We start from the raw sequence: 25,349 nt of genomic DNA on the forward strand, positions 1-25,349 counted from the left end.
TTTGCAGTAACTGCATACAGTACATTTTACCAGAAACATGCCACAAAGAGACAGAATGTGAGAGGGGGGGAAAAAAAAGATGAGGCATCAAAACATTAAAACTAAAAAGAAAACTTGTGGCAGCCAGCAAACATAATCTCTGCTTCACATCTGCCTTTCATCACTGGGAATACAGGTAGTGCCACAACACGTTATGGCCGATGGTCCAGAAACCAGCTCCACATGTCTTCTCCATTATTACCACATCCAGAACATGTTTATACTGCACCCTGTGGACTGAAGTCTTCACTGCACTCCCATTCAACTGCAATAACAGGAGGTGAACAATTGTTTGGACTACTGAGAGATCATTGCATGCACTATAATGATTTATTTCTCTGGTACCCTAATAGCTTTAGGAAGTTCCTCATTTCTCAACAATACGCCATAACTATTTCATAGATTCCAAGATACCCTCTTTTTCTGGGATTCCTTGTTTTGTAATAACAATGTCCAACTTCGAGAACACACACACACACACACACACACACACTGTACACAGTATGTTTTTTTTAACCAAAGCTTAATTTTTGAAAATGAGATTTTTTCTTGATATTGAAAGTAATAGTTTAACAATTCCCACTCAAGGTCCATTTATTTGCTTTTTTCCTGAGCTTTAAAGCATATAATATTGTCTTCATCAACAGCTGGCGTCTTCTTAGCTGTCATGGAGATGGATCAGTGGCCATGTGTCATGTTGTTGGCATCCATAGCACCTTCAGATCCCCCCCGTCAGTGTTGTGATGAGGAAGTGTAAAATAGCTATTTTCAGGGTCAGAATTTAACTTTGATACTTAAAGGAGCACACACCAAACTCAGTTTACAGGCCAGGAGAAACACTAGTCACCCGTGAAAAGAGATATATATAATGTCTTCTGTGTCTCTGATAATTGCATTAATGTCATGGTGATCAGGGTCCATTACAGTCATGGAGTTACAGAATCTTGGGCATTTACCAGGCAGAGAGGGTCCCACAAAAACATGCTACTGAGTTGCATTATCGGAAATGTGGGATCCAGGGGTTTTGAACCTTATCCCATATTATTAGAGAGACTATTGCTTTTATATAGTTCTTGTGTGTATTTTTTTGTAAGCACACCCTAATTAAATGTTACCATAGCTATTTCAAAGGTTTCTCTTATTGCTCTGGCTATTAGAAAAATTTATTTTTACCCACCACATGAGCTGAAATTTGTCTTGACTTCTTTCCCGGCCTCTTGTCATTTAGGTACCAGTGAGAATTTTATTGCCACTGCATAGGTAAAATAAATTTTACTACAATATGTGGGTTGAAATTTAAAGTTTTATACATTTGCCTTTCTTCTCCTCTTGAAAAGATCAAAACACAGAGTGAACACCGCTAACAGGCTTAACAAAAACATTGAGTTGCTCTTTTTGTGAGCAGCTTTTCTTTAACACATAAAATGCAGAGACTTAAAGACCGCTGAAGAAATAGTGGACACAATGAAGTGTCCTCCTCACTGTATCCTTATAAAAACCCTTTCTTCAGGGGCAGTTTAGGAGGGGAAAGGTTTCCTGGTGAAGGAGGAGCAGTCTGTTGATGAACACTTTATATATTGTCCAAATCCAGCTTGGTTTACGACCAAACCTCTCACTAACTCTCAATATAAACAGGAATAATGAAATAATCTGATGTCTGATACAACAGCCATATGAAAGACAACATATTAGACTTGTAGACCAATTAAAAAAAAAAATCTATGTGTGTCTCAGATCTTTTTGTTATCTTGTCAGCCAGACACTATGACAACTGCTTTTGATTTTCAGAAGCCTTACATCTACATATTGTCCTGTGTATTATATGCAGTTCATCCTTTGTGCTCAAATCTGAAGTATATAACAAAGTATATAGCTGGGCGTTTTGGGTATTGCACCTACATACAAAAAGTTCAACCTCAATTCAAGAAATTAAAAAATCTCATTCTCTACTAAATTGACCTAAAGCCGATCTGAGTGCTCTTCATACGCCAACTGTGAGTTGGAGCTTATTCAGGTGGTTGTCTTATGATTTAGTCATATATCATTTTCGTATGTTAAAATGAGGCCAAATCTGACACTGAAAATAGAAGAGCCAGAACATGGAGTCACACTTTCCCTACACACAAGTGTTTTTGTTCCATTTTCTCTGTGTGGTTTGGCCTGATGTTTTTTTTCCCCCTGTGATACCTTTGACACATGTTAGTTGGTTCACTCAAGCGAGACTGACAGATGGAAAGTTGGTTATCAGTCAGTTACAAGGGGCCTAATTAGAGTACTAATACTAACTAATACTTTAAAGTGTTTACTTTTCATTGTGCATCATTAATTCTAAACGATAGTCAAGTGACTAGACATTGATGTAACAAAAAGCAAACATCCTCTAAATGCTAAATGGGTGGGTGTCTTAAAAATGATATGTAAAATTCAGAAATCTTTCATCAGTTTATGCATCAGAATCTATTTAGTGTAAGGCTATTTTTTTACATTAAAAAAAGTGCTGGGTTTTTTTCTGTAAACATGCTGTTGAGTTAATTATGCTGATTCATAATTCTGGCTTGGTTGGGGTACTGTGAACACACTGTTCGGTTGCTCATGCTTGGTCAAAAGGGTTTTGAGGGGTTCATTCGAAGCTGTAAGAAATAAGAAAGATAGCCTGTTGGTGGGCATTTACTGTGGTAGTTCACCTGGTAGGATGCATGGCATTTGGGCTTGGTCTTTGACCTGACCTTTGACCAGGTTCAAGTCCAATCTGTAGCACTTTGCTACATTAAGGGCGACTGTGGCTTGGGAGGTAGAACGGGTTGTCCACTAAACAGAAGGTTGGCGGTTCTTGGGCAAGATACTGAACCCCAAATTGCCTCTGATGTTGTTTCTGTTGCTGTTCCATCAGTGTATGAGTGTGTGTGAGTGATAGATGCGCTTTATGTGTAGATGTAAACGCTGTGTGTGTGAATGGGTGAATGTGGCTCACATTATAAAGCGCTTTGAGTGAACGATAAGACTAGACTATATCAGCAGTCCGTTTACATCCTCTTTCTCTCTCTCCAATTTTCCAGTCTCTCTTATTATGACTGCAATAAAGGCAAAAGCCTTAAACAAAGAAAGATAGTCCATCTCTCCTTTCTCTGTGAGTGATCACTTTATAAGTAAATACAGCTGAAATCACAGCTCAGTCTTTGTCTTTCTTTTATGTGTTTGGTGAGTTTGTCAGACGACATTGCAGGCATAAAATCAGGATTTGACCTTAGGTGGTCCAGTCATATACTAGGTTTTGACCTATGGTTTTGACCTAGTTTTGTTGATCAGACATCAGAGTAAAAGTGAGCGGGAAACATAATATATTCATGGATGATACAATGGAGGATTATTAAGCCAAATAATTTTAAATAAGTTTTGAACTGATCTTTTATTCATTTGTTTTTAATCAAAGAACAATATTCCAGCTTTTAAATGAATGACAATTTATTAGTCATTAGTCATTTTGTGTGTGTGAAAATTAATCTCCTGTGGAATTGTCTTTCAATTATTCACAGTGATTTCTGTACACTCAGTCTGTATGCATTTAAATATACCAAAAACAAGTGAGACATTCAAATATATAGTCACTTCTGTTTACAAGATTATGTACAAGAATTACAGCGTTTATTGAACGAAAACATCGGCTTTGCAGCTTTCATAAGTCATTCAAAGTATGCAATCATATGATCTATTGATATCCTCTGTGTACCAGATATAGTTCTTAGAGCATAACATGCCATCGTTCAGTCTTTTAGGAGATAATGTTTGCAAATAGAATATCCAGTGTATTGCTTCTATTGAGACTTTCATCAATGTTACAACCTCTCTCAGGTAAAGTCACCTTTTCAATACCCTGGAACCTAAATTATGAGATGCCATGTACAAAATCATTAAAATGTGCTGTGATTGGGTAATCTCTATCCAACATAGGATAACCCACAAGGACATTTTATCATGTAGATTAAATACAAAGTAGAACATGTAATGACATCTTTGATAAAGTACTTTTTCCTAGTGTGAGGATGAATAAAAATAAATAAAAATTTTCCCACTGATTTTGTATCAGCATGTACCAGGATGTCTTTGAGATTACACCGTCTTTGGTAGACTATTAGTGGTGGTTCTTTTAGATCTATGAATGTTTCTGGATCAGATCATAGTGTGCGCCAATGTTTTTTTCATGATTGAGCCCAATCTGTGACAGTTAGGGGGGTAGATTGTGTTAAATATGATGGGGTGTTTCTTTTTCTGTAGATGTATACTTTTTAACAATTAATTTCTAGATTTATGTAAAGCCCTATTGTATGGCTCCACACAATCAGATGGATAACCCCTTTCTTTCAAGACGACATTATCCAGCGCACCTGCATCAGATACGTAGATGTGTGAATACGCTTATTGAGATAGCTTTTAAATGAATGAAATATAATCACGATTTACAGTGAGTGTAATACACTCAAGTGTAAGTGTTAGCATCTTCTTTACCAGTGTACTGGACATTGTCATCTAACTATTATTAAGCGTTCACAAAGCATCTTATCTTATAACTAGGGGTGTTTCTCATTACCATAAAATGTCTCCCCATTTCCTTAACTTGCATCCTGTCCTCATGTCTCAGTCCCTCTTACAAAAGAAAAATGCAACATCCTTTTCTCTGACTGTCATCTGAAGCAATCTTAGTTTCTGGTGATGACAGCACCAACTGGGTCAGCTGTCAGTCTGCAGGTGTTAGTAATTGCATAGATAAAATGACACGCTGTCCAAAAAATAAGTACATCCAGTGCAGCAGCGTAGTGACATCAAAGGTGGACTGGCCATTGGGAGTACTGGCAGTTTTCCTGGTGGGCAAACATGTAGCTGAGTCTCTCTGATGTTTCCTCTGCTAATCATCTTGATGCGTGCTACTCCTTCACTGGTCACTGAAACCATGTCAGTAGAGACAGCAAGAGTTTGCATTAGCACAACCACTAACACTTTGTCAGCTACTGCCAGTTACAAGCTAACAAACAATATAACCAATTAACTATGCTTACTGTTCTGATACTAGTTTTGGTACACAATAAACTCCTCAAAAACTCCAGAGTCTAGGTCTGACTGAGGGTTAAACATGTAGCTCAGCTCAACTAATTCATATTGATGGCACTGCTGTCTCACCTGTCAACCTTGCACAAGCAGCGGCGGTGGACGGGGCATGAGGCCTGATCCTGATTTTTTTGAGGAAGTAAGTGTTGATCGTAGGCGTTTTTATGCTTTCAGCCCAAGTTTTTTTTTTTTTTTTTTTTTTCACTTTTATGGAGAAAAACCATGTTAAACAAAATATCATAGCATTTTTAGCAGAGTATTTTTGAAAAATAACCTAGCATATGCAACTCGGCAATGGAATTAATTTCACTCATGAGGTAGGTTCAAATGAACAACCCAACACTCTGCTCTGGGCTGAATGGTAAAATCCAGCACCCAGCGTAGTTACCCAGCAGTGGGGTTAAGGTTGGGCAATTTTTTAACTATATTTAAATGTCCAAACAAAAACCTTGAATTGAATAAGCTCTAGTCAAGTGGAAGTGTTTTTACATGAATATTTCAACACTTCTGGCCTCTAGTTAAGAGGATTGTTCACACACGTGGCTATGATCTATATAGGAGTCAAAACTACTGTATCTTTAAAATAAGATCCAGATACATGAGCCGATGAGACCAGCGTGGTGCCTTATCACGGCTTCTGTACATCTTTCCTTATTATACCAATAAGTAAATCTTTTACACATATCAATTAACTTTGGCAAGTCGTAAGTCAGAAGAAAATCCAGAGATGAAGTTTCAGTTTATCATTCAGTAACAAAAAATTACAACGGGTCACCACTAACAAATGTTATCATAGATATTATCATTTATTATTTATATTATCTATATTAGGTATTTATCAAACAATCTGTTACAGTTACCTGTTTTAAACTAGAATTATTTGTACTTTTTTCTAATTTTTGCCTTATTTTTTATTTTTTAATTTTTTTTTTACACACCTGAAGGCAGCTCTTCAGTGATTGACATCAAGACTTGGGACAGATTAACTAAGTCATCATCACTTCATTCTATCGATCTGTTTTGTTTGCTGTGGTTGAAAAATGTCACATGTAGTCAACATATATATATGAACTCTGCCTCTCCTATCTCTTGAGAGCTGTAAGCAGTTGAGGACAGAGTCCTATGTCTTTATCTGCTGGGGCCATGTCCTGTCCCCTCCCTCATTCACACATTCATCACATGCTTCAACATATGTAGCTATAGACATGTTATTGGTTGAGAGATATAAGCCTACATATAATTTCAGTGCTGTTTTCAGTGTCAACCTGTTGCTTAAACATGACAAAGGGAACAACACGGGGGTCAGAGGTCAATATTTCTAACACACATAAAGATAGATAGCATTTTCAATAAATTTAAATTTGAGTTTTCGTTTTTTGTCGACGTTTTCATACATTTATATAAATCTAGCCTATATATATTTATTGCGATAAGAGCATGATTTTACAAATGATACCGAAAGTGGAAGGGAGCCGTAAAACTGTTATTTCCAACTAAGAAGCTATTCTCACACGACAGCTGTGAAGCGAGACAAAAATAGCAAAATTACTTGAAAATAGTCAATATAACTGTGCACCTAACTGCAGCCCAGTCGCTGTTGCTGAATCGTTGAGGCAATAAACGGAGCCGTGCAGAAGAGTAGACCTACAACATCCGGGCAATAGGCAGCTTGCGCAGAAACGGAATGGCGGAGGTAAGTGAGCGAAAACGAGGAATGCAATGAAGCAAATGTTAGAGAAACTGGACCGTATCTAAGACTTGTGTCACTCCGCACGGTACACATGGCTACCGACGGTTTCACCGGCCAGTGAGGGCTGGGTGTAAGAGAGCTACGGGGCCATTTAAGCCGGGAAGCGGAGGAAGAAATGGAGAACCTCTCCAGCGTATCGCCTCTCTCCGCGGTCTTGGCTTTAAAGAGCCATTCCCTCTGCCCTGATAGTAAAGCCGTAGAAAACAATAGGGAGCCCGGCGGGGTCTAACGCGGTGGTGCTGAACTATTTCAGGTGCGCCCCGCCGACATAGTGGATTGAGTGAAAAAGTTGGGAGAGATGTCATGAATCGGCGGCGGTAAACTCCGGCCGTCTCTTTCGGAAATATTGAGAACTAGTTATTTCCTTGTACCACTCGTAGCGAGCCGGAGAGAGGAAGAGACGTTCAGCACCAAGTCACAGGAAAGCGCCCCTGGACAAACAGACTGTGCGCCGGACGGCTAGGGAGAGGCACCAGAATATGGAGATGTTAACCGGACTTTTACAACTTCTTCGTCCAGAAACGGTGTTGACAGAAGTGTAATCTAACACTGTCAGTGTTGGCACTTACTGAGATCCAGGGCGGGATTGTTGGGATCATCACATGGCCTCTCTGTAGCACTCCAAGTTTTTCACTTCTGTATTAAAGTCTTTTGTGGCCTCAGGCTGCATGTCTTCATTAAAGTCACACGTACTGGCGGGTCTGAGCTCTTTTAGCCTAAAGCCTGGATAGGAAAACGTGTTGATACAATCGAAAGATATGCTGTCACTTCATATATATATAAAAAAAGACTCTTTGTTATCATTTTAAGAGGAATACATACATGTCACAGCAAAACCAAACATTAGACCTGTGTAAGGAACCATCTGATATGTAGAAAATCTTAAGTTATCTTGATGTTGCAACTGCTACAAACTGTAGCCCTCATTTGATCCTTTCAGGGACACCTGGGTCCCAACAGCGGGTCTCTGAAGTTAAAAAAGGGCGGTTTAAAAGTCAGGAGTCAGCTAATCTGTAATGGGATGAACCAGGATCAGCTACTATCTGATCCCATGTTGTTTGTGTGTGCATGTGTGTGTACATGCGCACACACAAACGCACAGAGCGATGCACTGCCCTATTGTAATGCACTGTATAGCTTTGAGTGCTCATACAAATAGCACTGTGTTTGTGTTTGTGTGTTTGTCTGTAGGTGGGTGAAAAGGCTCTGAAGATAAGAGTAGAGGTTGTGGCCTAGCGGAGCGTGGATGAGGTACAGCGATGAAGGCCCTCAGCAGGAGAAGCAGAAGTCTTAATAGGCCTTAGAGGAGTTGGAGGAGAACTCTCCTCGCCCCATGAAGATGGCAGCGCAATCCCACACTGTAAGGTCAAGTTGAGCCACGTGTATGTCAGAGTCAGTTGCTATTTAAAACCCACAGTTTCTTTCTTTCTCAAAATATTTTTTTATGATTATGTGATCTTAATAGTTGAATCAATAACATACCCATTGTCAAAACAGTAAAAACCTTGTTGGGTATTATTTGTTTTAAAACTAATATAGCACTTATGTTGCAACTGTAACTAATTAATTCATCCAGTACTACTGGGCATTTCTACTTTGATTTACATGATGGAACTAATTAACTTAATAATTGATTATAGTGCTGTGGGAGTTTCTCTTAAATTGTCTAAGACTAGGTTTGCAAATTATTTATATGGTATTTGTAAAAATTGTGTATAAACAGCAGTTTTTAATGAGACGCTCTGAGGTCCAAAATTATTGCTCAGCTTATGTAACTGAATGCAGAAACATTATTTAGGTACAAACAGGTGATCTACTCCAAACAGATAAAAGTGGCTGTTTTCACACGTCTTCTACACCATATTCATTTATCCCCTATCCCCTAACTACTTCAAAGTACATCTAGTCTGCAATGGTGAGAAAGCTCACCAGTGTCAGAGCCCATAGTTGCATTTGCATGCACAAAATCAGCTTCACATCCTCATCGTGTCATCGTAATTCTCTGCTCTCAGCTTCTGCAGCACTGGTTACTGTAATCACTTTTATTTTTACTATCATCACTTGCACTATATATAGAATTTAAATAGAATTATTCCCAGATGCTGGTACAATCTCCATTGAATTGTTAGCAGCTCCAGATAACAAATTCAGAGTCACATTCAAAGCAGCTGAGACCGTTCCCAAGTTCCATGGATAAAAACGAACATCCTCTGAAAACTGATTTCAGGAAAAAAACACTTAGCTGTTAATTTTCACATGGGCTTCAACCTGGTGCCTTTTCTAGCAAAAGGGTTCACTAAGGTATCTGCGCAACTTTGGAGTTAATTGCCCTCAAATCTGGAGCAGTGATTGATGTAAAAAGACCTGTTCTTGATAGTCACTCTGTAAACTGAGCTCCAGAGAGTTATGGAGTTATTTGGGCAGAGGAGGAAAACATGCCAAGAGTGCCCCCGACATCACTGAACTGACAGATATCTAGAGGTCAAGAAATGTGGGAGTAATTCACATTTTTCTGCGGCTTCTTTCCTTCTTTCTCCCAAATCATCTGTCTGCACCTGTCGCTGTCTTCCCCTGCTTGCAGGCCAGTGAGCTTCCTTTGGAGGAGCTGCTGGCTCTGTATGGCTACACAGTGTCAGATCCAGAGAAGGAGACCTGTCACATGGCTGCCAGCCTCCCAGGCATGACACTGGACAAGGTGAGACACAACTCATAGACATACCAGCACACATGTGAGGCCTCATTTTTTATTTAATATTATTTTATGTGCAAGTGTTCTGACTGGTGATCATCTGACAGTTAAAAAAAGTACAGCTGATTAAAGTGTTTGTGCTCAGTCAAAGGTGTATACTTGGATTAATAATTGCTGTGCTCTGCTATTCTGTGTGGTTCTATTGTGCTTCTGTTGTTCTGTTCAGGATCAGATAACTGAGGATCTCTTTCCTGGGGAGGAGGAAGAAGAATCATCAGCTGATGATCTCACCCCCTCAGTCACCTCAAACACCTCAGATCTGCTCCGCCGTCTCCAAGGTAACGCACACAAAGATGTACAATCACACATGACTAGACAACATCTCAGTTCTCCCGGCAAAGGCAAAGTTTGGTTCAAATGGAACAGATTGCACACTCAGGGGCTTTTTCTGAGGAAACTTTGCAGAGTTGTGATGAAAGAAGGGACATTCCTCGAACCTCTGTTTGTGGTGGAATACTTTCTTAGTTCAGTTTTACATCATTGCTTTGCTGAGGCTGCAGATTCAAAGCTGTGCTGCATTTCAGTAACACGACTTACCGTGGTTTATTATGTCAGGGTGTTTCCTGAAACCTTTGATTCGTTTATGTATAATTCCATGATATGAGACATTCCCGGTATGATGGTATTTACTGCTTAATGTGTCTCCTGTCCATAAGACTGAATGATGTCAAAGGCACTGAAACATTTCTGAACTGAAGGAGTTTCAGTATGTTCAAACAGCCTTCCCCTAGTAGTGATTGTATTTGAAATGAATGACAGTATTGGTGCTGAGTCCACAGAATGGCCTGAAAACTAAATATATGGCGGGCACGCTGCTTTATCCTTTGTCCTTTATTTATCCAAGAGAGATTGACTAAGAACACAGTTTCTCTAAAACGTAAAGAGAGGAGGTCCTTGTTCTTCTTTTGTTCTCTTTTCTGTCCGCTGATTTATCCTGAATTGCATTTTATACTGAGTTGTATTGTATTTTTATTTTCATATCCATGTCTCTCTATAACTTTCAGTGCTACCTACAGCCGTCACATCTTGGTTTCACTTGAGAAAGAGAATTTTATCTCAGTATGATTTACCTTGTTAATAATGGTTTTAATAATAAACAGAAGAGTAAATTAAATCTGGAGTTTCAGAAATGTTATTGTGATTTGTCAGCGGAAATATGTGGCTTTAACATGGCATCAAGCCTTTGACTTAAATCTCAACATGTAGCCCTTGTACGGTCTTTGGAATGATCACCTGGTCCTCCTTTCTGGTGTTGTGTTTCTTTAAGGAGGAGACAAAGACACATTAGTCAGCTCATCAGATGAGGACTCTGACAACGCCTCTATTCCCTCCAATGAAGAGCACAAGGTAGCCACTGAGGGCAATAACACACATCTCATGGTGACTCAGTTTACTCTGACTCTATGTCAGTTTAAGTCAAAGAGATATTAAACCTACCATACATCATGTTGCAGTTTGCATCTCTTCGTGAGAGAGAAAAACACAAAACCAAATATCAAAACGATTAGGCAATAATAAAAGATATTTATGAATACTTGATCCGTCTTGACAACGTCCAAAGCTGTACAAACAATTCCTTTTTTTCACTGCCATACCCATATAAACCATATACTTAGATAAATCATACACTGCAGGATTATCTAACATGAATGTAATTCCTGGGATGACTCTGTGGGGCAACTGAACCTAAACCCAAACTAACCCCCAGGGCATAGTATCTGATTTAGACAGAATCATAAAAGCCACATGCAAGCCACTGGTGCAGCACTTAGAAATATTTCACTGACGCAAGCCAGAGAAAACACCAGTGAGAATAACCCAACCACACAGCACACATTTCAGCTGTTAATAGCTTATATGACACTTTTGAGAACTGACTCTCTTTGATGTCCTTCTCAGGAGATCATGGTTGGCTCTATGTACCAGGCAAAAATCCCTCCACTCAGTCCGTATACCCACCAGGAGAGAGGTAAAGAAACTTAGCACCTTAAATTAAGTAATTTCCTGTGATTCAAGCCCACTTGTGCAGAATTTGAAATATTCTGACTTTGGCAAATCCCATTAAATCTTCCTCTGCCCTATCCACTGCATCTCTATTCCCTGCTTGTGTCTTTTTCTCTAGCCTACAGCAGTGAGGACCAGTTGCTGTGGAGGCCAGGTGTCCTGCCGGTGGAGAAAGTGGAGGAATTCTTGCTGAATACACAGAGACCACGTGGCCAGGATGGGGCAGCATGCACACTGATGCAGCGGAACACTGTCCGAGACAATGAGCAGGTACGGTAACTTGACATTGCGTCCCAGATAACACTGTCAACTATGTTAAGTGTTAACTATGTATTTCAGCTGTGCTGCTGACCGTCGTTACATGTACAGTGCCACATCCTTTTTACACTACTTAAGTGACTTTGAGCAACGCAGCACAGGCAACCAACAGAGCCGGCGAAGGTTTTATGTCTTCCGAACTGTGCAATAATTGAATACGCTGCTTAAATCAAGAGTGGCTTTGGAAGTTAACCAGTTACATAATAAGACGTGGACCAAAATAACTCTTTTTTTCTTTTGACTCTTAGGCACTGTACGAACTAATAAAATGCAACTTCAATGCAGAAGAGGCACTAAGACGACTGCGCTTCAACGTAAAGGTGTTCACTGGTAAGAACCTTTCTGTTGTCCTACTTTTTCGAACATTCTGTTTGTCAGGGGGTGTACAATTTGGGTGGTGGTTGGTAGTGAAGAAAGACCAGAGTGTATTTAATGCCTGAAAACATAAGCTGCTGACAGATGGCAAAAAAGTTAGGCCAAGCTCATGATTTCTTTACATGGAATCCACAAATCTGGTGTGCTCAGCAGAGTCACTGTGTTACAAAGCAGCATCTGAGCCTTCGAATGCTAAGTTCTCTTACTGTAAAGTTGCCAACCGAGTTTTGTAGTGTACAAGGCCATAAATGATAGCAAAGGAATTGTTCCTCTCTCTCTGAAACAATACCCCACCTGTGCAGCTTATTGACAAATTCAGAGACAGAAATCTTCCTCTGTTTCTGTCATCTTCTTTGTCCATCTGTGGAGACTGTTTACTGAGAACAAATGCCATGTTTGTTGATGCTGCTGATGTGAAGGATGTGGTTTTCTGCAAACGTTACTAACAAAGGCACTGAAATGAATCATACAAAATCACAAACTTGGATTTGTGCAGATGGAGCTCAGACAATAGTTTAGAAACTAGTTTAGAAGAGGGGACTGTAGTTGCTCAGCGAGCAGGTGTCTCTCAAGGGGAAGTCAGTGAACACTGCATGATATACAGAGAAGTACATGCATTCATCCCTGCAAAGCCATTTTTCAGAAGAGGATACTGAAAACTATATCTGATACCCTCTCAGTGCAATATCACCTGCTGATGTCAGCACTACAGAACAAGAAAAGTTCACTGATGTGACCTCATGATGTCTTACTCAGCAGCGAGGCTCCAGTTTAAGTCCAAGACCATCACTGTAGTTTGTGTTGGAGTGGAGAAAAGAAGTACTGCCCACTGCCGGGCCAGACAGCCCTGGCCATACTCCTACCTTCTTTTACATCCTTTCTGTGTGAGATGTGGTTTTTCTGTTGGCTCAATCAAAGAAAAAAATATATATATGGTTCAAAGCCTGACACTGAGTGGCAGTTTCACAGCTGCAGCTTTTGATCACCTGCAGCACAAAGCCCTGATGGCATTCATTAAAAAAAAAAAAAAAAAAAAAAAATGTAGATCTACATGTCGCACTATAATCCTGCTGGTGGTCTCTGCTCTCTTTAGATGAGCTGTGTGCCTGGAGTGAGGAGGAGTGTAGGAACTTTGAGCACGGCTATCGAGTTTATGGGAAAAACTTCCACCTCATTCAGGCTAATAAGGTGAGTGGAGATGAGATGTTGTCCATACCTGACTGATGATTTACCTGATGTACCCATTTGAATATCTGATGAAATAACATTCTGTTCCTCAGGTACGAACTCGCTCTGTGGGCGAATGTGTGGAGTATTACTACATGTGGAAGAAGTCTGAACGTCACGAGTACTTTACCCAACAAGCCACCAGGCTCAGCCGCAAGAAATACAGCCTGCAATCAGGGAACATGTGAGTAGTGCTGTGGGGACACTAGTGAACAGAGTCGCACTCTAGTCAAGGTTGATTTGTTTAATATGCATGAAATATGTAAAACATCTGCAAACAGGCTCTGACTTGCAACAGTCAACCCCATGTCATGCCATGCTCCATGTTAAATCCCTGGCAGTGTGACTCCTGATGGAGTGTGAAGAGGGTAATTTTGCTTGCCAGATAGAGAATATTTTTCATGTATTGTTCCCAAAGAAAATCTCACGCTAATGTAATTTCTGCCGTTCCATATGCTGCAGTCCTGATGTTAGAATATAAGATCACTGAAAAAAAGAGGCTACTTTTAGTCTATAAGTAATCTAAAACTTATTAGAGCTATAACTTCCACTCTATTTCTCAGGACTCGGAATATGCTTGTATTCTGTTTGCATCTGTAGGGAGTATTTCCGGCATGTGCTTGTTTGAACTTCCCATTAAATCTTAAGTATAAACAGCCCTATTCTGAGAACCTGTTTCACTAGGGCTTTTTTAATATATTTTTTTATTCATTTGTTGAAGTTTGACACAACAAAAGCTATCCTAACAGTAATCCACTGGGTATATTGTCATTAAAAATCCCCTAGTTTACTTTCCATAAGCAACTGTTGTAGGGAACAAAGAAGTAATGCCTCTTAAATGGAATTCACACTCACACTTTGGTAAGTGCTGACCTTAATGGGTCGGTTCACCCAAATTACAAAATAACATTGTGCAGCCACTTTTGCTGAAGAAATAGTCCCCGTGTGAACTAGGTGGTCTGTAGCTTATCCGGAGGAGCAGGGCCACTGCTTTTGGAAAGAAATATTATGTTGATTTATTTTAAAATGTAATTTTTTAAAAATTATTTAAGCATCAAAACAATTTGTTATTCACTTTCATTGTATTGGGAAGGATGGAGGTGGATTTAGTTCATACTTTCAAACTGATATAGAGAGATTAGGTGCAGAGGGAAGACTCACAGTTCTTGTTTCTTGGAATTGTGAAGCTAATAATGATAACTCGTTCTGCAGTTGTTTTCAATGTTAATATAAATGTTCTTGATATGACACTCTCTGTTGATTACTCAACCACTGCAGATTCTAACTGTTGATGCATGCTTTCCTGTGCTGACAGCGGGTGTGTTGTCTGTTTCAGGGAGGATGGAGACCAGGATGGGGAGGTTGGAGAGTTGGAAGGAATCAACAGTGCCTCAGGCTTGTTGTCTCACAGCTCTGTCGGCCCCGGGCAGCTGGAGTCCCCATTACCTCCCCAGTCAAAATTGGACCTGGACAAACGAGGTAATTTAGGGGTAGTCTCTAACAATCCCCTGATGTGATGGTCATAACCTGGAAACAGTCTTCACTCTGCTCGGCATTAAATTGACTTGATGCCACAGTAAAGTAAATTTGCTCTCTTTAAGATGACCAACATAATATGCAACTAATAGTGGAACAAGGGTTTCAGCCACAATGCCCTAACATATTAGTCCGATGACCTCATGTTCACAGCAAAGACAGAGCTGCTTGGAAAAGAATCTACATCTACAGTAAAAGGAAAAAAAAAAAGCTCCACTTATTTCATCAGTTTCATCTGAAGTGGAAGCTGGTCACGGAGCACTAAGTTCTACCATTTGGCAAATACAACATACAATAAAGGCACAGTGTGTCTGAGGGATTGGGTTTTGTTTCCAACAATTCTGAAATCAGAAGGTTGTGTATCTTCGCCCATTTGTCTGTATATAAACTGTCACATGTCAGATACATTTTCCAAGTCACATAATTTCCTGATACCCATCATGTTATATCTGTAGTTCTATTTTTTTGTCCCTTGAATTTCTTATTTTGATGGCATGGTTTGCCTTTTATTTTGACATCACATATTATTATTTTGTGTTATCAATCATTTTATGTCTCCCTTTCTTTGTTTCCCCATTACCCCGTTATTGTTTTTCTTTCTTCCTGTGTGTCTTGTGTTGTTGTGTTGTGCATGCATGCATGTCTGTGTCTGTGTGTGTTTGTGTGCGTGCGTGTGTGTACGTGTTGGGCATGCTGTGCATGTTGACATGGCGTTCCAGAGGAGGAGGGCCGTCCCCGGCGCAGACGAACTCCCCGCTTTCTCTTAAAGCCATGAAATCATCCACACAGGCCACAGAAAGCAGGCAGGGCCTGCAGGTAAAGAAAACAGGCTGCTTGAGAGAGACAAGAAATAATGTTGTAATTGGGATTAAATGCCCTTAATTTACTTGTATTATACAATAAAATTCTAATTGGAGTCAAAATAACTAGGGTAATTGGAAACAGCCATGAACCATCCTCTGGCTATTCAGTAACTGCCACATTTATTTATAGATAATGTCAGATTAAGTTACTGAAGAATGAATTCTACCCTTGCCCTCTTGGTATTTTTTGATAGCAATACATACATATTGCTCCAAGTGGTTCACTTGTGGCCGGCAAGAAAGGGCAACTCATAAGGCCTCAAGCAAATACAAGAATTATAATATCTCACAGCTGTTAATTTAAGAGGCACTTTTAATCATGTACTGTATGTGTGATACATTTCTTCCTCACTAATGCCAGAGTATACAGTTAAAATCATGAGAGTCAGAAGAACATTTCTTTCAAGTAAACATCTAGATAAAATGTGTGTCTTTTTTTGTATGATGCAAGAGAATGAACAGTTTCTGAAGGGAATGGTAGACTCTGTGTTCACACACCATACTCCACCATAAGAACGTATTGGAGCTTAAAATGAAGCAGTAATAGAATATGGAACTGCAGTAACAGATGTTTTCTTAACGACTCTATGAACTCTACATCTGTTCAGATGGTGAGCTGGTGATGGGGCTGTCAGAGTTGTGTGGAGACGGATGTCCTCAGCAGCTGTTTGGTTGTCCTTTCTCTCTGCCGCCCATGGATGACCTGCGGGATCCTGGTTCAGATCATTGTTGTCCCTCAGCTCCGGTGCAGCTCCAGTCCCAGCCCTCTGCCTTGAACTCACAGTGGGTGTGCGGGAGCCCTCCGTCCTGCCATGACGACCACTGCCTCCCAGGCTCCTGTTTCTTCCAGCTACACATGCAAGGTGTACCGTTTGTTTCTGACGACCCTAACTGTGGCACACCTGGCAGTGGGACTGGCACCCCTTATGGACTGCAGGTTGAATTTAGCATGCCATCTTCCCCACCTCCTTCGTCTGCTGTCCTCCCATCACACTTCCAGCCATTTGGCAGCCTGCTGCACCCCTCTCCTGTCAAGCATTCTCGCTCTTTTACACAGTGAAAGGACGCAGGAAAATCAAAACCATGTGGTAGTCTTTGTGGTTTTGCCCTCTGTTGAAATCATTGATCGGTGTTGGTATTTACACCAGGACAAAAAGTGCATTTACCTGACTTTATGAAAGAGGATGGACCTACTACCTGTGCTCGAGGGTTACTTGTCCGTCTATACCCTCTTTTTACGCTCAGACACTTGAACCTTCTGTCCATTGTGGAAGTGTTAATCACTACTTTCTGGTGTTGATAATGTGTTTATTGACTATTTGTTACCACAACTTGCACCAGAGCAACATTATTGACTGACTATTGTGAATACATACTTGTGAAAGCACAGTGCAGGGGATGAGAGCTGCAGTGACCTTGCATACAAACCAGAAGCATGTTCCCTGTGGTCCATGTTTCTGTAAAACAGATTAGTCATTGACAATGTGAACAACTGTTGCTTTGTTATCTCATTTATCAAGATGGAGAAGTTTGACTTTTGAAGTTTGATAGCCAATAATGTTTCTTTGTGTCCTGCTAATAGCTCAGCACTTTGGCTGCTGCAGCTGTTGGAGATATGTCTCTGAACAGTACCGCAGTGACATGGCTGCTCGAAGTTTCCATTTAAACAATATACAATAGTCAATTTAATACTTCAAACCTCCTCTACTCAGCCTGTGATTGTTTTGTCTTTTCGGTTACTCATATCTCTGCTTCTCTTCCAGCCTCCTTCACTCTCTTCCTTCACTGTCTGTAAACCTTCGGCATAAGAGTTGATCGTTCTCAAGAATTTTGCTTGAATATGAAGACCTGAAAGAAAACAACATATCTTAGGTTTATTTAAACATGGAGCAGTGTAGGAGCAACAAGGGGTGCAGAATTTTGCAATTTGTTGTCTTTTTGGTTTTATTTTTCTCAAAGTTCTCCTTGTTCTTTCCTGAGGATTTATATAGAGATTTATAAAGGTGAAGTGCTTTGTCATCGTTTCTGATCACCATCTGTCATTTGAGTGTTCAGCACCATGAAGAGCCTGTCTGACCTTCAGAATAGGCTTAGAATAAAATATGTTAATGTTAAATGCACATGGTAAGAACACAGAAACACAGTTTCTCAGGTTCTGCAGTTCTGATGATCTGCAAGACTGTTGATCGGGGGCTGACCCTTCAGTGAGAAGTGAGAATCAGTCACTGTCATTCTGGACAGGTGTCATACGTGCATACTGTTAGAAAAATCATTTTGTTATTGGACCTTTCTTGGATGAAGACTCACCTTGTTGGTAAAAATAAAAATGTATATATTGTTGTTATAATGTTGAGGTCAGGAGGTCATCCTTTGCCCCCTTATAGCAAGGCCCCACCTTTGAGCTCTTTGAACACCAGCAACAAAGAAGCAACATCCAAGTAATGTTCAATCCCTGCAGATGTGTAAACAAGGAACAATAGTAATATTTATAGAGTCAGAGCAGGACAGAGTTGTGGATTAAACAAATATAAGACATCTCTCTTTTTCCCCTGAATTGTTTCCTTGAGCATCTTCAGACCTCTACTGGACATGATGAAATGAACTGAAAAATATCACACATGTATATGCATTTAAACTTCTAATGATTATTAGTTTGCAGTACAAATCTCTTAGTAAGCACTGTGTAACAGATCCTGTATTCCCACAGTTCCATCAATTAGAGTTATTAAGCTTTAGCTTGAGTTTTGGGAGTGACAAACCTTTATACTCTCACTGAAACCAGTGTAAACTCAGTGCTGTACTGTTTGTGTATGTACTGTCAACACAAATTAGTCCAGGTAAAATTCAGTATTTTAGACTCAGTTTCATATGTCTGAGGAGAATCTGCTATTTAACAGTTCATCAAGTGAATCAAAGTTGAGAAAAAGTGGCTCATTTAGTCTGTAAAAGACTGAGAATTGTGTAGACATGATATGGTGGTGTAGATATGACAAATACATGTAGATGGACAAATTGTAAAGCTTATTACATTATTTGATAAGTTAATATTATGTAACACAGAAAGGGGTGGGCTCTAAAATGTTCCCTATTAAGAACAATTTTACACATTTCACAAAATCATGTATTGATTTGTGCAATAATTCACATATATATATGTATATATGTGGTGTTTTCTTCTGCGTGTCAGTACATTTCAGTCAAACCTGTCTCTAAAGAGGTAAAGCAAACAGGGTTACAGGGAAGGAAATGATTTTGCTGGTTAATCCCCCTTTCATCTGTCTGTCTATTTATTCCTTATTTCTGTCTATAAATGTGCGAGCTCTTCCTGTGATCCCTGTTTTAAGCCAAGCCGGTTTAAGATCAAAGTTTGTTTTGTCTTTGACTGTTTACATGAGGGGGGTTCAGGACAAGACCACGAAGGCAGGGAGAGTAGAATCACTGCCTTTCGTTAATTCTTTATTTTTACTTTTATTTTTAGCAATTTATATATTGCACTGCTTCTGTTGTGTTTGTTTATAATTATTCTATTTTGTAAAGAAGCAATTAAAAAGAACAATGATGAAATATTAAGAAGTATTGTTTTTGTATTAATTATTCCGCCATGAGTAACTTGTCAGTTTTGGAACTCCATACATAAACTGCTCCTGTGGCAGCCATCAGTAATGTCACTAAAATACAGTGGATGGCGCTGTCCTGTCACTCTGCCGGAAGCAGCCTGGCAAAACGACGAGTGAACACGTGGGCGGATTGCGAAGAAGGGTTCACACTGTACAGGTTGAACAGTTACTACTGGCTGTTCTGACTCCTTTTTCATCAGTGTTTCTTACGCAGTGTTACTGACAGGAGTCCGCGCTGACCACCACTGTCCCGGCGAAGAAGGAAACTTTACAGTTTTCAAGCTGAGATGAGAAATTTGAGACCCAAAAGACAGAGCATCACTTGGGCTGTACTAGTTTTTAAGTATAGCCTGTGGGTGGGTGTCATTTTACCTACAACTTGGGTCTTTACTGTTATTATAATTGTTATTGTTGTTCTGTGGCTAGACTGTGGAGGGAACTATTCCTGAAGAGGGGCAGGTATTATCCAAATAAGATGATTCATTAAATACAAGCTGTTTTGTTTGTACATTATTAAAGGATCTGGTGAGGTAGAGTACATAACACAGCATTTGAAAATACAACCTGGACCACACTTTTAAGGAAAACCACTGCAACACACTCCAGTGGTTGTTATCACCGTATTTTCTCTACTGTAAAAACAACTTACAACTGCTGTGCCTGTGCTTGCTTGTAGGTCACTGGAGGACTCTTAAGACCTGTCTTGCTCCCATTAGCACTCCCCTAATGTTTGTCCTGAGATTGCTTCCTGTAGCACCTGAAGTCCAGGAACGAAAAACTTGAATCCTTCCAAGGAGTCCAGGAAATCTACCTCAGTTTCAGGATAGGCACCACTTTGCCGCGCTGCCTCTAAATATAGTCTCTCAGTCTCTTTATAGAATAGAATAGAATATGTCTTTATTGTAATTGTATAAATACAACAAAATTGGAATGCAATCCTTGGGGCAAAGGGAAAAAAAAAATCATCAGACTCCTTTATGATTTTATGCATGACAAAACACATAATATTTTGTGTCAGTCACATCTATGGATATTACTGAAATGTTTTCTCTTTCTAGTCTGTCCCCTCCAGAGTTCTCCAGGCAATAGTTCATCACTATATTGGCTGTTCGAATATGTGCAAGCTCACATTCCAGAGAAAACGCAGATAATTCTTAGCATTGTGCTAAATTTAGTGTTTACCTTATAAGAGAAAATTGTTGTTTCTGCCATTGGATCCACATCTTCCATCCTTCATCCTTGGTTTGTTTCTCCTGGGTCGCAGCATAATAAATGCCTCACTATGACACAGGGGGACCATTTTCCTGTTTATAAAGCCGACAAAGACAAATCCACCATCACAATGTATTTGTAACAGAGGATTTTCATATCAACTCAACCAAAGAAAACTGCATTTAATACCAGTTTGAGATTGGGTGTAGACACTGAGGTTCAAAAGGTTAATTACAACACTCTTCTCACCTGTTCTTGTATCTCAACAGAAATTGGCTGACAAACTGCTTGTTTTGTGGAAATTATGCCATTGTCCACTTGCATTTGAGACAATCACCACATTAAAACAAATCTCAGCTGCTGTTTGCGTTGTTCAAAAATATTATGATCTATTCATTTTTTATAGAACCATGAGGCTAATGGGGGAAGAAGAGAAAGCTAGTTCAGTTGTCCTTTCTGTGTACAGAAATGGACAAAATCAGAAGCACTGTGTTATGTTTAGCAGTCTCCTTTTTCTCTTTCTCTAAGAAGAATATCCAGTTGCAACTTACTCATCTTCAAACAGAGCTGCAGTCAAATGTCATCTACGAATGATTTTAGGTCTCTTGTGGATGGGTCTGAGGATATGAGTACATGAAATTACAATGTTCATTTCCCTCAGCCCCAGTCACTGACCCACAACCGTGGGGAACAGTAAAGCCAACAGATGATCTTCAGCAGAGACAAGTGTATGTGCTGAGGAAGGTGAGCACAATGCAAAAGCCCTCAGTTAAGCACCGAATCTGTAATGTTTGCATTTAGATACCTGGACTGAAAGAGCTGTGGGGAGTTGAATGGAGAGGATGGGGTTTCGGCAGGAAGAGGCAGGCTGGACTGGTGGAGGTATCACTGAGGAAAACTGGGGAGCGGTGGGACGGAGATGGTGGACACAGGTGATGTTTGGAGGTGAGCAGCATGGTGGAGATGGTAAACAGACATCGGCTTGACGAAAATGGAATTAAGGTCTGGCTTTGGAGAAGCAAGGTTAATGAGGCGCACAAGGAATAACTCAAATAAATTGTACTGAGCAGCTGAGATCACATTACATATTAGGGCCCGTGGCAAGCAAGGCAACTGCCGGGGCCCCACCCCTTCCTGAGGGTACCTATGTACAATGTAATTATCTCAGTCTTTTGAACACCAGTGCCAAGTTCTATGCCGATGATGACCACCTCACTCATCATCTCAGTGTTCATCTCATCTCCCATCCAGTCTCCTTCAAAGAGCCGGGCCGCCTGCACCAGCCTGTGGTTTAATGTTCACCCACAGTCAGAAGGATCCCACAGCTCCCTGCCTGAGCATGACAGACACTTCCTGTCAGCTGACCGTGCCCAGAGAGCACTTCTCCTGCTTTTTGACCATGTGTAACTCTGCTGGAAACTTCCCATGAGCTTAGCTCACCCTCCCAGCACCCACAGACATGTGTATGCACTGCTAAGTCTCCATTCACTATTTGATTGATTAAAAATACTCTGTTTACAAAAATATTCTTTGGAGTCAATAGAATCAGTCTTAAAACACAATGACAACCACAACTAAGACTACATCAATATTTAAAGCATTTTGTGTTGTAATACTATGATATTCTCTGTTAGCACGTAGAGCCATGAAAGCAGTTGGTGAATGACTCCTGTCTGGAGGTTGCATGGACACTACTCCCACATCCTCTTCCTGTTGGAGTTGGAATCTGTGACAAATGCTGACGGTCAACATCTACACTGGGAGAGACTGAGCTACAACACCAGCAGCATGATCATCACTGGTAAGCTTATTGTCTAGCTGCTGATAAAGACTTACAAGGACGTCACGAAGAACGGCTCCACTTAATTCCAGCTCTTTAAAGAGATTTTTGTCTTGTCCCACAGGTAGTTCATACAAGCACCAATGGCTAGAAATCGATGGTCATTAGATAGAATGCAGGTTTAAGGCACTTCTGCATTGGCTTCACTGTTCGACCCGGAGCCTGCATCCATTTTTATGTCCAGACACCCCAAGGAAGTAACAAATTCTTGTTTTACCTTTGTTTTCCAGTCATCTCTTTTCCTATGAAATCTATACCAATACCAAATATACCATTTTCTCACTATGCAAGCTTTGATTGATCCAAGGACAAGAAGAGTTTTGTGAAATAGTCACTCTGTAATTGCAGATTTGTTGTTTGAAGTGCGATATGTTGTGAATATAGGCCTGAGTCTGGCAGTGAGCATGGTGAAGCAGTTTCTGCACACTTACACCAGACAAGGAGATAGGAGTGTAATGTGAGGATTTTTTCTGCAGGGACACACAAAATACAGCAATTATTTATCTACAAATTAAATGTGTTGTGCATGTTACAACTCTTTACTCTCTTTTGGGGATGACCACTAAGTCAAATTAAGGGTTTTTAAAAGCAAGAAAAGAATAAAACTCAAAATTCACTGAGTGGTTAATTTGTTCCAGCATAGTTATTGTTCTCTTCAGTCTGTTCTTGTCAACACTACCACCACCTTATGCCACCTTCTCTGCTTTATCTCCCATACTCCCCGCTGCCTGGTCCTCTAGTGCCCTCCTCAGGCCGCAGCCTGCAGGTGAAGCAGCAATGCAGTTCTAACAGAATGGGTGCCTTTGTCTGTGGAGGAGCAACATGACTTCAACACCCAATACAGCCCAGCTGCACTGCAGGTCTACATGACAGTTCACATTTTTGCAGGAGAGGGACGAGCAAGTCCACCCCTGTGTGTAACTGAAATTTAAAAACAGTTTAACTCATATGCATTATTGTTGCTTTAAATAAACAGTTTTTAAATGACATAATGAATGTGGTCTTTGTGATTGTGTGTTCATTAATGATCGTGTGTTTGTTTGTCAGAGAGCAAATAACATCCTGGTTTGTGTCCTTCCTCCTGTGATTGTTGTGGTTTTGCTCATGACCATTACTGCATCTAGGCAAAGGTTTTTTATCACCAACCATACAATAAATGGACTGGGATTACTGTACTGTAAATATAGTGCGATATGTGCAATATGTAATATAGTGAAATATCGACTGAGAGGTTTTTAACAACTCTTCTATATTATTTTCATCAAGTCCAGACTTAACTTTTTTAAATTCGGGGTAATCGCTGAACAACTGTAATGTAGCATTTAGCTGTTAAGTTGCTTAAATATTATATTAAATGACTCATATAACTACTCATTCTGGTAGTTCCTTAATACCTCTAGATAGTCTCAGAGAAGATAATGTGCCCAGCTGATCCACGGAGTTACACAGAGGGACAGCTAGACCATGTGAATCACATGACATACATTTAGCATTCAGAGGCTATGTGGATTTTTAGCAGCATAGCATACGGTTTCATTTTCAGCTGCAGCCACACAGCTCTGATCCAGTGTGTCCTGAGAAAACTAAAGACAATACAGTGAGTGGCAGAACATGAAAATAAAGGCTTGACTTTGTTTAGTTATGTCTAGATAGTAGATTTACAGCTACATTAGCATATGTTTTTAATACGTATGAGTACTATGAAAGAATGAAAAGTGCATGTGGAACGTGGAAGAGCAGGAAAAGACCTTATGTGACATAACTGCGGCTGCCCCTCTATCTCATCTGGCCTCCTGTTGTCCAGGCCAGGTTGCACTGGCTGATTAGGAGCTACGCTGTAATTGTGCAAGCTATTTATTTGGGGGTGAATGAATTCATGTGGGAGAGCCCCTAAGTAATGTTAATCTCTTTACTACTTTGCAGTCAGTTAACAACAGAAGATATGCAATATACATTTTTACAAGACAGAATAACGAAAGTTGCTTGAATAAAAGTGCAGTTTACACTATAGCAAATAGCTGCATTGCTTTCCCTGTTCAATCAGCCCTGCGTGTAAATAATATATTGATTATATGAGACCGAATGACAACATACTCAGTTGTCTCCCCTGAGTATGTTAGTGTGAGTCTGAAAATATCATTGCAATTCTGTGTAGCCTTGTGAGTAATAATGGTCTTAATTTATATTTCAGTCAAATATAAAACGACACAGGGCTAGCAGTGTAGCTGGTAGCTATCACTGGCCCAGCAAGGAACAATAAGTGTAGCTCAGACAAACGTTGTGTAGTAAAGGGGCTTGCCTGAAAAATAGCTAATTGGCGCCAGCGAAGGCTATTACAGGTTCAAAAATATCTTCTCTGGAAAACCTGCACTTAACTAGCAATGAACATTTGTTCCAAAGGTTAACAGACAAATGTAGAAGCTTTTTTTTTTTTTTTAATCACAATGCAATTAATGACCTTATGAACAAAACTTAAAATGCCACGACTACCCTTTACAGTGCCTGTTACATGTTCCCAGGATAAAAGAAAATATCTGGCCTCCAGTTCCTGCTCTGCCCTCAGCAGCCTGACCGCCTGGATCTCCAGCTCTGAGCACACAATGAAAAAGTTCTGCTCTGATGAAGTGAAACACACGTTATTCTTCAAAGTAACTAACACACTGTAGGATGAAGAAGACTGTTATGGCACAATATTATACATTTCTGAATAAAATGTATG

The 25,349-nt window shown here is 40.0% G+C and overlaps 1 protein-coding gene and 2 long non-coding RNA genes across 5 annotated transcripts; 1 reads left to right on the forward strand and 2 right to left on the reverse strand.

The window, feature by feature from the left end:
* Window positions 1-173: 173 nt before the first annotated feature.
* On the reverse strand, window positions 174-8,066 carry LOC139627066 (uncharacterized). Its single transcript, XR_011692493.1, has 3 exons — window positions 7,712-8,066; window positions 7,459-7,612; window positions 174-304 (listed from the first exon to the last, which is right to left on the reverse strand). It is a non-coding gene; the product is annotated as an uncharacterized lncRNA (long non-coding RNA).
* Window positions 3,442-6,778, reverse strand: LOC139627064 (uncharacterized). 2 transcript variants are annotated; one of them, XR_011692492.1, is made up of 3 exons: window positions 6,716-6,778; window positions 6,078-6,166; window positions 3,442-4,976 (listed from the first exon to the last, which is right to left on the reverse strand). It is a non-coding gene; the product is annotated as an uncharacterized lncRNA (long non-coding RNA). The 2 variants fall into 2 exon arrangements; XR_011692491.1 differs by lacking the exon at window positions 6,716-6,778 and having other exon boundaries at window positions 6,078-6,697.
* mier2 (mesoderm induction early response 1, family member 2) lies at window positions 6,698-19,531 on the forward strand. 2 transcript variants are annotated; one of them, XM_071487705.1, is made up of 13 exons: window positions 6,698-6,832; window positions 8,081-8,249; window positions 9,471-9,584; window positions 9,805-9,916; window positions 10,906-10,985; window positions 11,538-11,607; window positions 11,761-11,912; window positions 12,209-12,290; window positions 13,429-13,523; window positions 13,616-13,746; window positions 14,899-15,041; window positions 15,818-15,914; window positions 16,570-19,531. In XM_071487705.1, exons 2-12 carry the CDS (start codon window positions 8,223-8,225, stop codon window positions 15,871-15,873), a joined length of 1,062 nt encoding a protein of 353 aa, XP_071343806.1. In that variant the 5' UTR covers window positions 6,698-6,832; window positions 8,081-8,222; the 3' UTR covers window positions 15,874-15,914; window positions 16,570-19,531. The 2 variants fall into 2 exon arrangements, with proteins under 2 accessions (XP_071343806.1, XP_071343807.1); XM_071487706.1 differs by lacking the exon at window positions 6,698-6,832 and adding an exon at window positions 6,852-7,440.
* Window positions 19,532-25,349: the final 5,818 nt, after the last annotated feature.

The sequence above is a fragment of the Trachinotus anak genome, unplaced genomic scaffold, assembly GCF_046630095.1.
Source record: "Trachinotus anak isolate AG129_WGS33_773 ecotype Australia unplaced genomic scaffold, CSIRO_AGI_Tana_v1 ptg000010l, whole genome shotgun sequence".
NCBI lineage: Eukaryota > Metazoa > Chordata > Actinopteri > Carangiformes > Carangidae > Trachinotus > Trachinotus anak.